The 11,119-nt window shown below is 35.7% G+C and overlaps 3 protein-coding genes across 4 annotated transcripts in view; 2 read left to right on the plus strand and 1 right to left on the minus strand.

Moving 5' to 3' along the window:
* The window catches only part of LOC25483372 (disease resistance protein RPV1), a 3,506-nt gene extending 1,304 nt beyond the window's left edge, over positions 1 to 2,202 (plus strand). Inside the window, exons 3-5 of the mRNA XM_039835159.1 lie at positions 237 to 1,281; positions 1,398 to 1,700; positions 1,796 to 2,202. Coding sequence (XP_039691093.1) covers positions 237 to 1,281; positions 1,398 to 1,700; positions 1,796 to 2,179 — 1,732 coding nt within the window. The 3' untranslated portion in view covers positions 2,180 to 2,202. The remainder of the gene's footprint in view (positions 1 to 236; positions 1,282 to 1,397; positions 1,701 to 1,795) is intronic.
* Positions 1 to 3,939, plus strand: part of LOC112419262 (disease resistance-like protein DSC1) — a 22,594-nt gene extending 18,655 nt beyond the window's left edge. The window contains exon 6 of the mRNA XM_039835157.1: positions 3,681 to 3,939. Within this exon, the coding sequence (XP_039691091.1) occupies positions 3,681 to 3,869 (189 nt within the window). The 3' untranslated portion in view covers positions 3,870 to 3,939. The remainder of the gene's footprint in view (positions 1 to 3,680) is intronic.
* Positions 1 to 10,891, minus strand: part of LOC25483373 (S-formylglutathione hydrolase) — a 21,585-nt gene extending 10,694 nt beyond the window's left edge. Inside the window, exons 1-6 of one of the 2 annotated variants that reach the window (XM_013612057.3) lie at positions 10,551 to 10,873; positions 10,422 to 10,469; positions 8,252 to 8,448; positions 6,091 to 6,189; positions 5,946 to 6,011; positions 5,328 to 5,677 (exon numbers count right to left, since the gene is read on the minus strand). In XM_013612057.3, coding sequence (XP_013467511.1) covers positions 5,495 to 5,677; positions 5,946 to 6,011; positions 6,091 to 6,189; positions 8,252 to 8,448; positions 10,422 to 10,469; positions 10,551 to 10,815 — 858 coding nt within the window. In that variant the 5' untranslated portion in view covers positions 10,816 to 10,873 and the 3' untranslated portion in view covers positions 5,328 to 5,494. Of the gene's footprint in view, positions 1 to 5,327; positions 5,678 to 5,945; positions 6,012 to 6,090; positions 6,190 to 8,251; positions 8,449 to 10,421; positions 10,470 to 10,550 lie in introns of those variants that run through there. The other variant, XM_039835167.1, reaches the window with a different exon arrangement.
* Positions 10,892 to 11,119: the final 228 nt, after the last annotated feature.

Consider the following 11,119-nt stretch of genomic DNA (forward strand, 5'->3'; position numbering starts at 1 on the left):
TAGTTATTAGTAATTTAGTATATTCATTGAGAACTATTTTTGAGTGATTAGCTAATAAAAAACAACTTTTTGAAAGAAAACAATAGATTTGGAATAATGTTTATTTTGATATATCGCCCCATTTGTGGGTGTGGTAATATGCTATATGGTTTATGTATAATCCATATACATAAAGAAGTTATGATTGTTTGATTCTCATGTGTCTATAAATTTTGAAAATTTTCTTTTTCATCTAGGTCCGAGGCTGTCCTAATTAAAGAAATTGTTGAAGTTATATTAGACAAGTTGAAATGTATGAGCCCACATGTTCAAAACAAGGGGCTTGTTGGAATTTCTGTACACGTTGCGCATGTGGAATCAATGTTATGCTCTGGGTCAGCTGATGTGCATATTATTGGTATTTGGGGTATGGGTGGCATAGGCAAGACAACCATTGCAGATGCTGTGTTTACAAAAGTCTCATATCAATACGAGAGATACTACTTTGCTGCCAATGTCAGGGAAACATGGGGAAATCGGATAAAGTTGCAGAATGAAGTTTTGGCGGACGTGTTAGAAGACCAAAGCATCAAGATTAGTACCCCTACAATGAGTTCCGCCTTTGCTGTAGAAAGACTTAAATGTAAAAAGGTCCTCGTCGTTCTTGATGACGTGAGTTTATCCGAACAAATAGAATATCTTGTTGGAGGGAGAGATTGGTTTGGACCTGGTAGTCGAATCATAGTGACCACTCGAAACAGAGAAGTGTTTAACAGTGGAGTCGATGAAGTATACCAAGTGACGGTATTGAATTCTCATGAAGCCCTAAAGCTTTTTAGCTTGAACGCCTTTCAACAAGACAGTCCATTGATCGAATACCAAAACTTGTCAGAAAGGGCAGTGGGTTATGCTAAGGGCATTCCTCTAGCTCTTAAAGTTATGCTAAGTGCATTGGAAAAGCTGAAGAAATATCCAAAAGCTGAAATTTATGATGTGTTGAGATTGAGTTATGAAGGATTGGACCCTGAGGAGCAGAATATATTTTTAGATATTGCCTGCTGTTTGAAAGGACAAACAAAAAGCCAAATAACAAGTATATTAGATGCATGTGATTTTTCTACTGAAATTGGGATGAGAAGCCTTGAAGACAAGTCTCTTGTAACTGTTTCTAAAAACAACACAGTACAGATGCATGATTTGATACAAGAAATGGGACGTTTTGTAGAATCTGAGAAAAAGCCTGGAGAAAGAAAACGGTTGTGGGATCCTAAAGAAATTTATGATGTCTTCAAGCATAACAGGGTAGGGTTCAAATTTCTTAGTCTGCACCACATTTCTAAATATGTCCAACGCATTAGTAAATTAATCTGTCGAGCATGTTTAACACTCTAAATTTGTTTACTCCTTTTATTTTCCAGGGTTTTGAAAGTATTGAGTGTGTTGTGTTGGACATGTCTCAAATCAAAGAGTTGACATTAAGCCCTCAAACATTTCAGAGAACGCACAGGCTCAGAGTTTTGATATTTTATATACCCTCCAGTGATACGAGAAGAATCAATGTGCATATTTCCAGAGGTCTCAATTGCATGCCTCTCGAAATAAGTTATTTCAGATGGGACTGTTTTCCATTGAAATCCTTGCCACCACAGTTTTGTGCGGAGAAGCTTGTCGAACTTGATATAAAACATAGCCGAATTGGAAAGCTTTGGGATGGAGTACAGGTATTTTGTGGAAACTTGTTAACTTCATAGACTTAAAAGAACTGATAAAAAAATCTACAACTTGTGAAATTAAGTTTTGGTTTCTTATAATACAGGATCTTGTGAATTTGAAGTCATTATGCCTAAGTGGTTGCAAGAACTTGGTTGAGCTCTCAGATTTGTCTTTGGCCTCGAAACTTGAGAAAGTACATCTTGATGATTGTGCGAGCTTGTTGAATGTTCCTTCATACATTTTGTCACTTGATAGTCTGCTTGCACTAAATCTGAGAGGCTGTAAACAGCTCTGTTACATTGAAAGTGAGAAGCCATCTAGATCTCTTCGATGGCTTAATTTGAGAGGGTGCTCAAGACTTGTAAGGTATTCAGTTTTTTCCGAGGAACTGGAGTACTTGAACTTGGATTTCACGGCAATTGAAGAACTTCCTCACAACCTCAACCTCTTACCAAAGTTAAAAAAAACTATCATTAAGAGGAAGTGATATTGAGATATTGCCTGCTAGCATACAACATCTCTCCTTGTTGAGAGCTCTCGATGTAAGTAACTGCAGGAGGTTTCGTTCCATGCCCAAACTCCCATTATTGCTACAAGACTTGAATGCAAGCAATTGCATATCCCTAGAAACAGTTTCAAATTCAGGGATCACAATGTTGCAAGATTCTTTTGGTAAGCTAAACAAGAGAACATTGTTGACACAGATTCACAAGGAAGAACAAATGTCTATTCGTCATCGTGACTATTTGGGTAGATTTGAGTTTCATAATTGCATAAAGTTGGATCAGATTGCACGCATGACTGTTACGGAGGAGGCACTAATTAGAATTCAGCTAGCAGCTTACTTGTCATCAAAGATTCAAGTGTTTTCTGATCCTTATTGTCAAGTTGATGATAAAGTTTCAAAGAATTTTGACCATGAGGATTTTCTATATGTATCCCGGCCCTTTTATAGTATTTTACTGGGAAATAAAGTGCCAGATTGGTTCCTGCATAAAGAAACAAACTCCTTGTTCATCACTATTGAATTTTCTGAACGATGGAATTTACTGTGCAGATGCCGGGGGTTTGCCTTCTGCCTTGTTCTTGGAGCATCCGAATCAAACAAGAACATTCATCGTACTGGTCTTATTGCAGGGTGTAGATACGATTTTGGAGGCGAATATAAAGGAACATCCATTTTGAAGTCTTCTTATAGTGATGCTAAGTCAGACCAGGTATGGCTTTGGTATGACCAAATTTTAGAAGTTGCAGATTTCCCAGGGACAATACCATGGAAGGTCTACTTTGAGTTTTTTGTTCGGTCGGGTTGTTCAGGGTCTATAGTGAAACAGTGTGGAATTCAACCATTGTATGCTCCATTCGACATCATGCAAAGCTCACATGAAGAAGTTAATAGAGAAGGTAAGACGCCTTACCATGAGCTTGAATACAAAAAAGATCCAAGAAATTACTGGCTTCTTCGCCACTATGCTCACCCTCCTGATGGCCTTGGATTTCCATCAAAACAACAAAGGATTTCTGGGTGTCATGATGGACATTTTATGGAACCCATTCCATCTACTTATTGTGCCGAGAATGTTGTTGACATTCATATGGAACACAATCATGCTGAAGTATTTGTTAATTTTGGTCTTATTCGTAGTGGTTACCACCAACCACGCGATCTGCAGTGTTTAGCCCAAATGCTTCTGGATAACTATTGTTATTACGGTTAACTTGTAGATAATATCGATATCTTTTCATCCCTATGGAGATTGTCGCTAAGTGATTGCAATGTTGAGAACTTTCCATTTAGAATTGCAAACCTTTCAAGGCTGGAACGCCTTTTAATAAGTAACTGCAAGAGCCTTAGGTCTCTGTCCAAACTTCCACCATCCTTTAAATTTTTGTCTGTTTTTGGGTGCACATCTCTGAAGACGGTTGAATTTGCTAAGGAATACATCATGGTAGTTGATGTAATTTTTTGCGCTGAAGAGAGAACTAGGGTCATTGAAGTGGAAAAAGTGTCGAGAATACAAGTTACCGACCCATTAGCAAATGCCAGGAGCTGGACCATGCTCAAGTTTGGGTCTTCGATGGTCATTGAGTTCCATGTTGCTTCAATTTTAGAGTTATTGAATGTTGAGAGACGTGACTGCTGTACAATAGAAGTTACTGTCAAGGAGTTGGTATAAATTGGGTCTTAGATGACCATTATATTCAATTTGGTAAAGTCAATTTTAATGCCTTCTTTCATCTTCCCAATAATGGATGCCGGTTATCACTTGTATCGCAGGAAAACTTGAAGATTGATTAAAAAATTGTGTTGCTGTTCTCATTGAGTGTGTGATATTGGAGATTGATTAAGGGGTAACAATTTTGTTTGATTGTACAACATTCCAAAGCAAGTTTGGATTTTGTATATTGGCACATCGATGAAATTGAATCAAGCTATTTCTTTATTTTAACGTCATACCAGAAAATAGAGATATATACACAAAATCAATAAAATTAGAATTTAATTAGAAAAACAAAATGAAATATTTAGTGGATATAATCTAAATAAATAAATGCATCAAAGTAAGTGAAAAAAATTAATGTATGCACACTATGCTTGTTGGATTTCATATGTTTGTCCTAGGCGTATGTTAGGTTGTGCGTTCACAACCTCCAAACGTGAGTTTCCTTCTCCAAACACAAGCCATATAGATCGTACGTAAAAACCACAAATCCATGCTTATGCGGCAAAGCAAATGTGAGTACAAGTTTCAACTTTTGAGTGACATGTATAATTACCAAATTAAAGCTTTCTTCTTCATTACCATCACTGCTATGATATACTTCTTCTCCCTATTATTATATATGTATCATAATTTCTCAGATTTGCAGATGAAACAAAGAGAATATTAGTGGAAAAATAATAAATTAAACTTAAAACAAGAAAAATTAATTGAAGATATGTGGTTTTTCTTATGGAACTTCTCGTTCTTCCCTCAATGTCGACAGTATCTTTCTCACTCTATTTTAGTGGATATCAATTCACTTTTGACCAAAATCAATTATGTCAAATTAAATTCTATCAAACTAAGTTCTCACCACCGCATCACCATACATATACCAAGTGTGTAAGATTAAGTAACTAAAGTTGTAACCCAACAAAACAAAAAAAGTAACTAAAGTGATCTAGACTCTAGAGTGTTGCAACGGCAGCTCAAAAAATGAACTATATCAAAGATGAGTGGTCTACGGAGCTGCAGAGTGTTGTGTAACATATGAGAATCGTTTGAATACAAGAGAAGAATTGAACACGATAGTACTTATGAGATAGCTCTACATAATGGATAAGATTTATGAGTAAAAAGGACAATTGCATGGTCCGTCTTTCTGCTATGTTTGTACTGTCCTAGAGTTTGCCCAATTCCATGCAAAAGGGCAGAGTGCTGTAAGTAAAGGAATGATTCAGCCAATGATAATGGATTTGAACTTAAGATCATTTCCAATGTTTTCTATCCTGCTCATTATAAGCTAAAACAACTGTGTTGGATTATGTGAAATTTGATAATGTCTTCGTTGTTTTTCATGTGAAAACATAGTGTGTTTATGCATTTTTAGCACTTGTTTATTGCTATATATTTACTTTGAGCCTGATCAGCTTAGGGTGAATATTAGTTTGTTGAGTAGGGAAAGCGTTCGATACAACCGGCATGAAGACATGAAAGAAATTCCAAATCACATAGTCAAAGTATCACAGCTCCCAAATAATAGAGTAGATTCAGTAAAGTAAAACAGAACAGTTGTAAATCATCACAGTGCACACAACTTAATTGAGTCCAAGAGCTTGGGCATGATGCTTAATGTGATCATCAATGAAGGTGGCAATAAAATAGTAGGAGTGATCATAACCAGGTTGAAGACGTAACAGCAGTGGAACATTGCCATTCTTGCACGCCTCTTCGAACTTGTGAGGCAACAGTTGATCATGCAAAAATTTGTCATCTTCCCCCTGAAAATTATAGCAATGGTAAGAAGCAGGATGAATTCAAGAGTGTAGGAGCATCTATGCAATCACTTGAAATCTTGCTCGCGACAAACAGCATTATATCTGCCCTACCATTTTGATTTATTCAACTAGTGATAAAAAATTAATTTCTCAAATACAAATCTAATAAAATCTTACAGGAAAACAGCACCTAAAATTTTTCCATTCACTTTTATTATACTGTTCACGATTAAAATAAAAGTAAAGAAATAAAAATCACATGATCATGTACCTGATCAATCAAAATAGTGGCAGATACGTTGGGATACTTCCCTACAAGAGAAGTGGCATCATAATCCTGCATTTTTCAACTGCTTATTATAATGAAATATCAACTCAACAAGTATGAGAACATGAAAGTTTCCCCTCTAATTTACCTCCCAATCAGATTTATTGCCACCTAGATAATTCGTGAACGCCTTCTGTCCCCAAGGACACTTCGTAGGATTTGCTACTGGTGCAAAGGCAGAAACTGACTGTAACAATAGTGCATAAAAACACAGAAGAATAAAAAAAAAAAAAAAAGTTAGAACTCCCAATAAGTACAGTACTTATCATGACAAAGGACAGTCATATATGTTGTTAGAGTTCTACGAACATAAAAAACTTCACCAAAATAATGCGAGATTTGGTTCAAACTTGCAAAAATCTTAAAGAGTTATGAATACCAAGTATATGTGCAAAAATCTCGTAAACAAGTGCTACTCCAACCTTCTCCCGGCATGTTCATTTTTAACTCATATATGTCTACTCATCCTGCCTTAACATTCTCATCTCCCCCAAACCTTTTTTTTTTTCTTCTTTCTCTTACTGGCATTTCAATGGTCAAAGCATTGCAGGACTTTCAGAATGTTAGCCATCTTGCAAACACAAATTATCCTGAATCATTCTTTATTTCATCCACCCAACTAAATTTGTTGTACGCAGTAATCCCCAGCTATTAGCTCCAGGACATTGTTACCAAGATTGCAATTTCATTCTCTATAGTACTATAACTTAAATGAAATCTCCTTATTCAGGTCTTTCTATTCAAGCCTCAACCAAGAAATTAAAACAACTACTGAAGTCATCAAATATAACTATTTCATCTGCAGAAATCATACATTAAGGCACGGGCTCTTAAATGTTTCCAATAAGTACATCCGCCTATATAAGGGGGAAAAAAACGGGAAATTGATGTCGACCCTAGGTATAATAAACCTAGTTATATGGGAATAAACCTTTTGTTGCACCATAATTCCAATTCAGAAGCATCTCTATCAAATGATCACAGATCACCTAAAGAAATGGAAGTTCCGAATGAATGTCCTATCCTAGCTTAGAATGGAGAATTGCTGCATAGAAGAAAGATAATAGGGATTGGAAAAGTCACTACCAACATTCTAGCCCAAGTCCTTACCCACCTTTAAACAAACATGTGAAATCGTACAGCAATCATTTATACCATGGAATTCAAAAGGAAAAAAAAAAACCTATTGATGAACTTCAATAATTTATCCTTCCAAAGAACATTTACCACACATATGTCCCCTGAATGCCAACAGAGGATTTTAACATAGATACATTTCAAAACCCTAGTACTTACCCATTTCCCCATTAACTCTTTTTTTTTAATGAAAATTGGGGAAGGAGGAAATTTTCATTAATTAAAGTGGCACTGACGGCCATTTTACAACAATCCCCAAGGAGATTTCAACTCAGTACCATGAGATTACAAGGCAAACTCTTAACTCTGAGCTAGCACCTCAAGTGAGAATTGAATTTATGTACTGAGCTATCATAGATACATTTTCAAACCCCAACACTTATCCATTTCCTGCTAATTCTTTCTTTATATCCCTAATCGGATAAAGTATATAAATACATAAATTCAATTATCTACATAGTAGATTTTCTAATCTTGAAGAGCCCAAATTTTGTGACTTCCTTACTGCCATATAGTCTCATTTTATTCATTTGTTGTTGTTTTAATAAAGAGATAGCAACAAACAGTAAGTGTTCATAATCTAGACACTCCAAACTTCTGAAACCCAAATAAAATGGAAAAGGAAAATTCCATATCACATCCAAGGAAACAAAAGACACATGCATTACTTGCACCCAAAAACCAATCAGGGAAACATTACCTCCAATAAACATCTTTCATTTCGTAGGCACTATCTTTCAATACTAGATAGGAAAGGTTCAATGTAAAAGGTTAGCTTGATACTCATTGAGACAACGAAGTATCCTGGAAATTTTCCGAAACCACGATTCTTATGCCATATACATCATGGAATATTTCTCAATTGTCCAAACACAATTGAGATGTCTAGAAATGAAATATATATTCATACACATAATACTAAGACAGTCAACTTGTACTGCAAACATATATTTATGTCCATTATATCAGTCAAGGAAAGCAATTAGTAACAAATAATCTGTTATCTCAACAGCAAAACTATCCATAGTTTTTATAACATTGCTTGGAATTTCAAAGTAACTACTTTGGCTATATTAAAACGAGAAGCTTTTGAGTTGCTTTTTCATCAATACCTTATATTTATCGAGATTTTTCAGGTAGATAGTTAGTGCACCATGCCCACCCATAGAATGGCCAAATATGGAAGCTTTTGATGTGTCAAGCTGTGGAAAGTTATGACTTAGAAGCTCTGGCAATTCCTTGACAACATAGTCATACATGCGCCAATTCTTCCATTTCTCTTGTGTAGCGTTGAGATAAAATCCCGCACCTGTTCCAAAAATTAAATATGTAATTACGATATCTTCTGCAAAAGAAAATGTATCTTGAACATCTCAAGGTACTTTTAGCTATAGACCATAACAAAACTAATACCACAAAACATCTATGTCTTCTAAACAGGAGTGAGTATTTTTTTTCCTATAAAAAAACTGGGGGTAATACAAAAGTATGGCAAAAAGATAAAACTCAGGTGCAGATAAAATAACTTCTCATCTATCTCATTCCTACACATCTATGAGTACCATTTAGATTTTAATGCATGTTAGCATGCTCTAGTAACATCCAAACATCTCCATACACTCGATACCTTTCTTCTTCTCATCCATCGTCAAACAATACTTGGTGAAGTTTTAAGGCTGCTTGTGCATTGCCACAACAAGCTTCATCACCCATTGGAACTTTATGGCAAAGACATAGTCTAGATATTTAATTAATTGAAGGCTTATGCTCAAATTCAAATTTCACATGCTAGGTTGAGAATGCAGGCGAGGAAACTTATAATGATTCAGGAATTCAGGGATCTAAAAGGAAGTTACACAGTATAACATTTTCATATTTAAATTAAAATTTCTATAATGTAATTAATATTAGAGCCGGACGGTGGTATGACTTTGAGTGCGCACACAGGAGTAGGCTAACTGTAACTGAAAATATAGTGGATATTCTACACAATTGCAATTCTTTTTTCTAAATGCCTCTCTAACAACAGAAAAATCTCCTTTCCTTTATGTGTGGTCGGTCCTATGAATTAAAAAATGCTACTACGTGAACTGAGTCATCATAAATGTCATTTGGATCTCAAGCCTATTTTGATACGTTTCCAAATGATTTTTTTGGTCTTCCTCTACAACTTATCACTGGGTAACCTTCCACTGAACTAACTCTCCTTACTGTGCTTCTGTTGGTCCTTCTCACATGACCAAACCATTTTAGGCGAGATTACATCATCCTTCCCCCAATTGGTAGTACAACTTTAATCTTATATACTTTTAATTTAGATCTTTTATTGTATGTCCGCTCACCTACTGCAACAACATGTAATACCGTTAAACATTATATCACCTTATGCAATAAAAGTGAGAAGCACATTTTAATCACAAATAATGCCTTCATTCACCTAGGTTGAGTCCCACAATTTACGTGTCCATCTGTTTCTCTATCACCTTGTACAATGTATCTAGGGTGCCTAAACTGTGTGACCCATGTCATTGTATGATCTTTCAGTTTTCACACGAAGGTAAGTACTAGTACACATCTTGCAACACTTGCATTCTATATAATTTCTAATGAGTATTTTGAATCCATACAAGTTTGGTTTTCTTATATTCAATAGATAGACTTAAACAAGTTATAATCTGTGTGAACGAGCACTGATACCCAGGAAATAAATAACATGGGAAATTCAAGTTTAAACATTATTATTAGAAGGGTTAAGTAAGTGTTTAATCCCTATAAATATTCACATATTTGTTTTCAGCCCCTACAAAATAAAATCACATTTTTAGTCCCTGTGATATTTTCCTTAAACATTTTAGGGACCAAAGATTTTGATGAAAATTTTTGACAGGGACTAAAATGCTGATCGAAAAATATTATAGGGACTAAAAATGTTGAAGGAAAATTTTATAGGGACTAAAAAATGCGATTTTATTTTGTAAAGACTAAAAACAAAATTCTGAATATTTATAGGGACCATTTACTTGATTAACCCTTATTAGAATATCACCAATATCAGTCACATTTATCAAATTTACTGGCTTGGGTTTATATTAAGAGGATATTGCTTTAACATAATTCTTAGTATAAATACAAGTATTATGTCATAGGTATCATACCTTATTACTTGTATTAACTAACTGAAACTCAGTCTAATGAACTAATCAACTTAACTAACTAACAAACTAATTTTTTATAACAGAATAGTCACAAGAACAAAATAAAAGGAGAAGTGAGAGAGCATACCAACACCAAAGTCCCAGGAATCAGCTTCACCATCAACATTCAAGCCTCCTGTATTGTATTGTATTGTATCATCAATCAATCAACAAACAATGAATTACAAATTACAAATTAAAAAGTGAGAGGACATACTTGGAGAGGTGTCAGGGGCGATCAAGGCAACACCGTGTTCGGAAGCGGCACGTTGAGCACCGGATTTGAAGATGAAATTCTCATCGGTGCAAGTGAGACCAGAGAGCCAATAAAGAACTGGGAATGATTTGTTGGAATCAGAATTGGGAAAGTAAATATGAAAGTTCATTTCACAACCAAGTGTGTTGCTGTAATGTTTGTATCTCTTATTGTATCCTCCAAACATCTTCCCACTACTCAACTCCGTCACTGCTCCTCCTGCCATCTTCTTCCTCTCTCTCTCTTCGGACTGTCTCTCTGTACTACGACGGGCTATGCCTATTATCCACTTCCAAATTATATATACTCCGCGTGTCCGCTTCAACCCGCCCCGGGTCAACCCACTAATTCACCATTTTTTGTCGTTATTGAACAAAGGTGAATTGTGAACACGACATGTGTCATTACTCTTTAGGACCAAGTTAGATGTCTCTCTTTAGTAGAGGTGTCAAATGGGCCGGCCCAGCCCGGCTCGGGCCCGATTATAGAAATGGGTCAGCCGGCCCGACCCGTTTATGATTGGGCTGTGA

The sequence above is a fragment of the Medicago truncatula genome, chromosome 1, assembly GCF_003473485.1.
Source record: "Medicago truncatula cultivar Jemalong A17 chromosome 1, MtrunA17r5.0-ANR, whole genome shotgun sequence".
Taxonomy (NCBI): Eukaryota; Viridiplantae; Streptophyta; class Magnoliopsida; order Fabales; family Fabaceae; genus Medicago; species Medicago truncatula.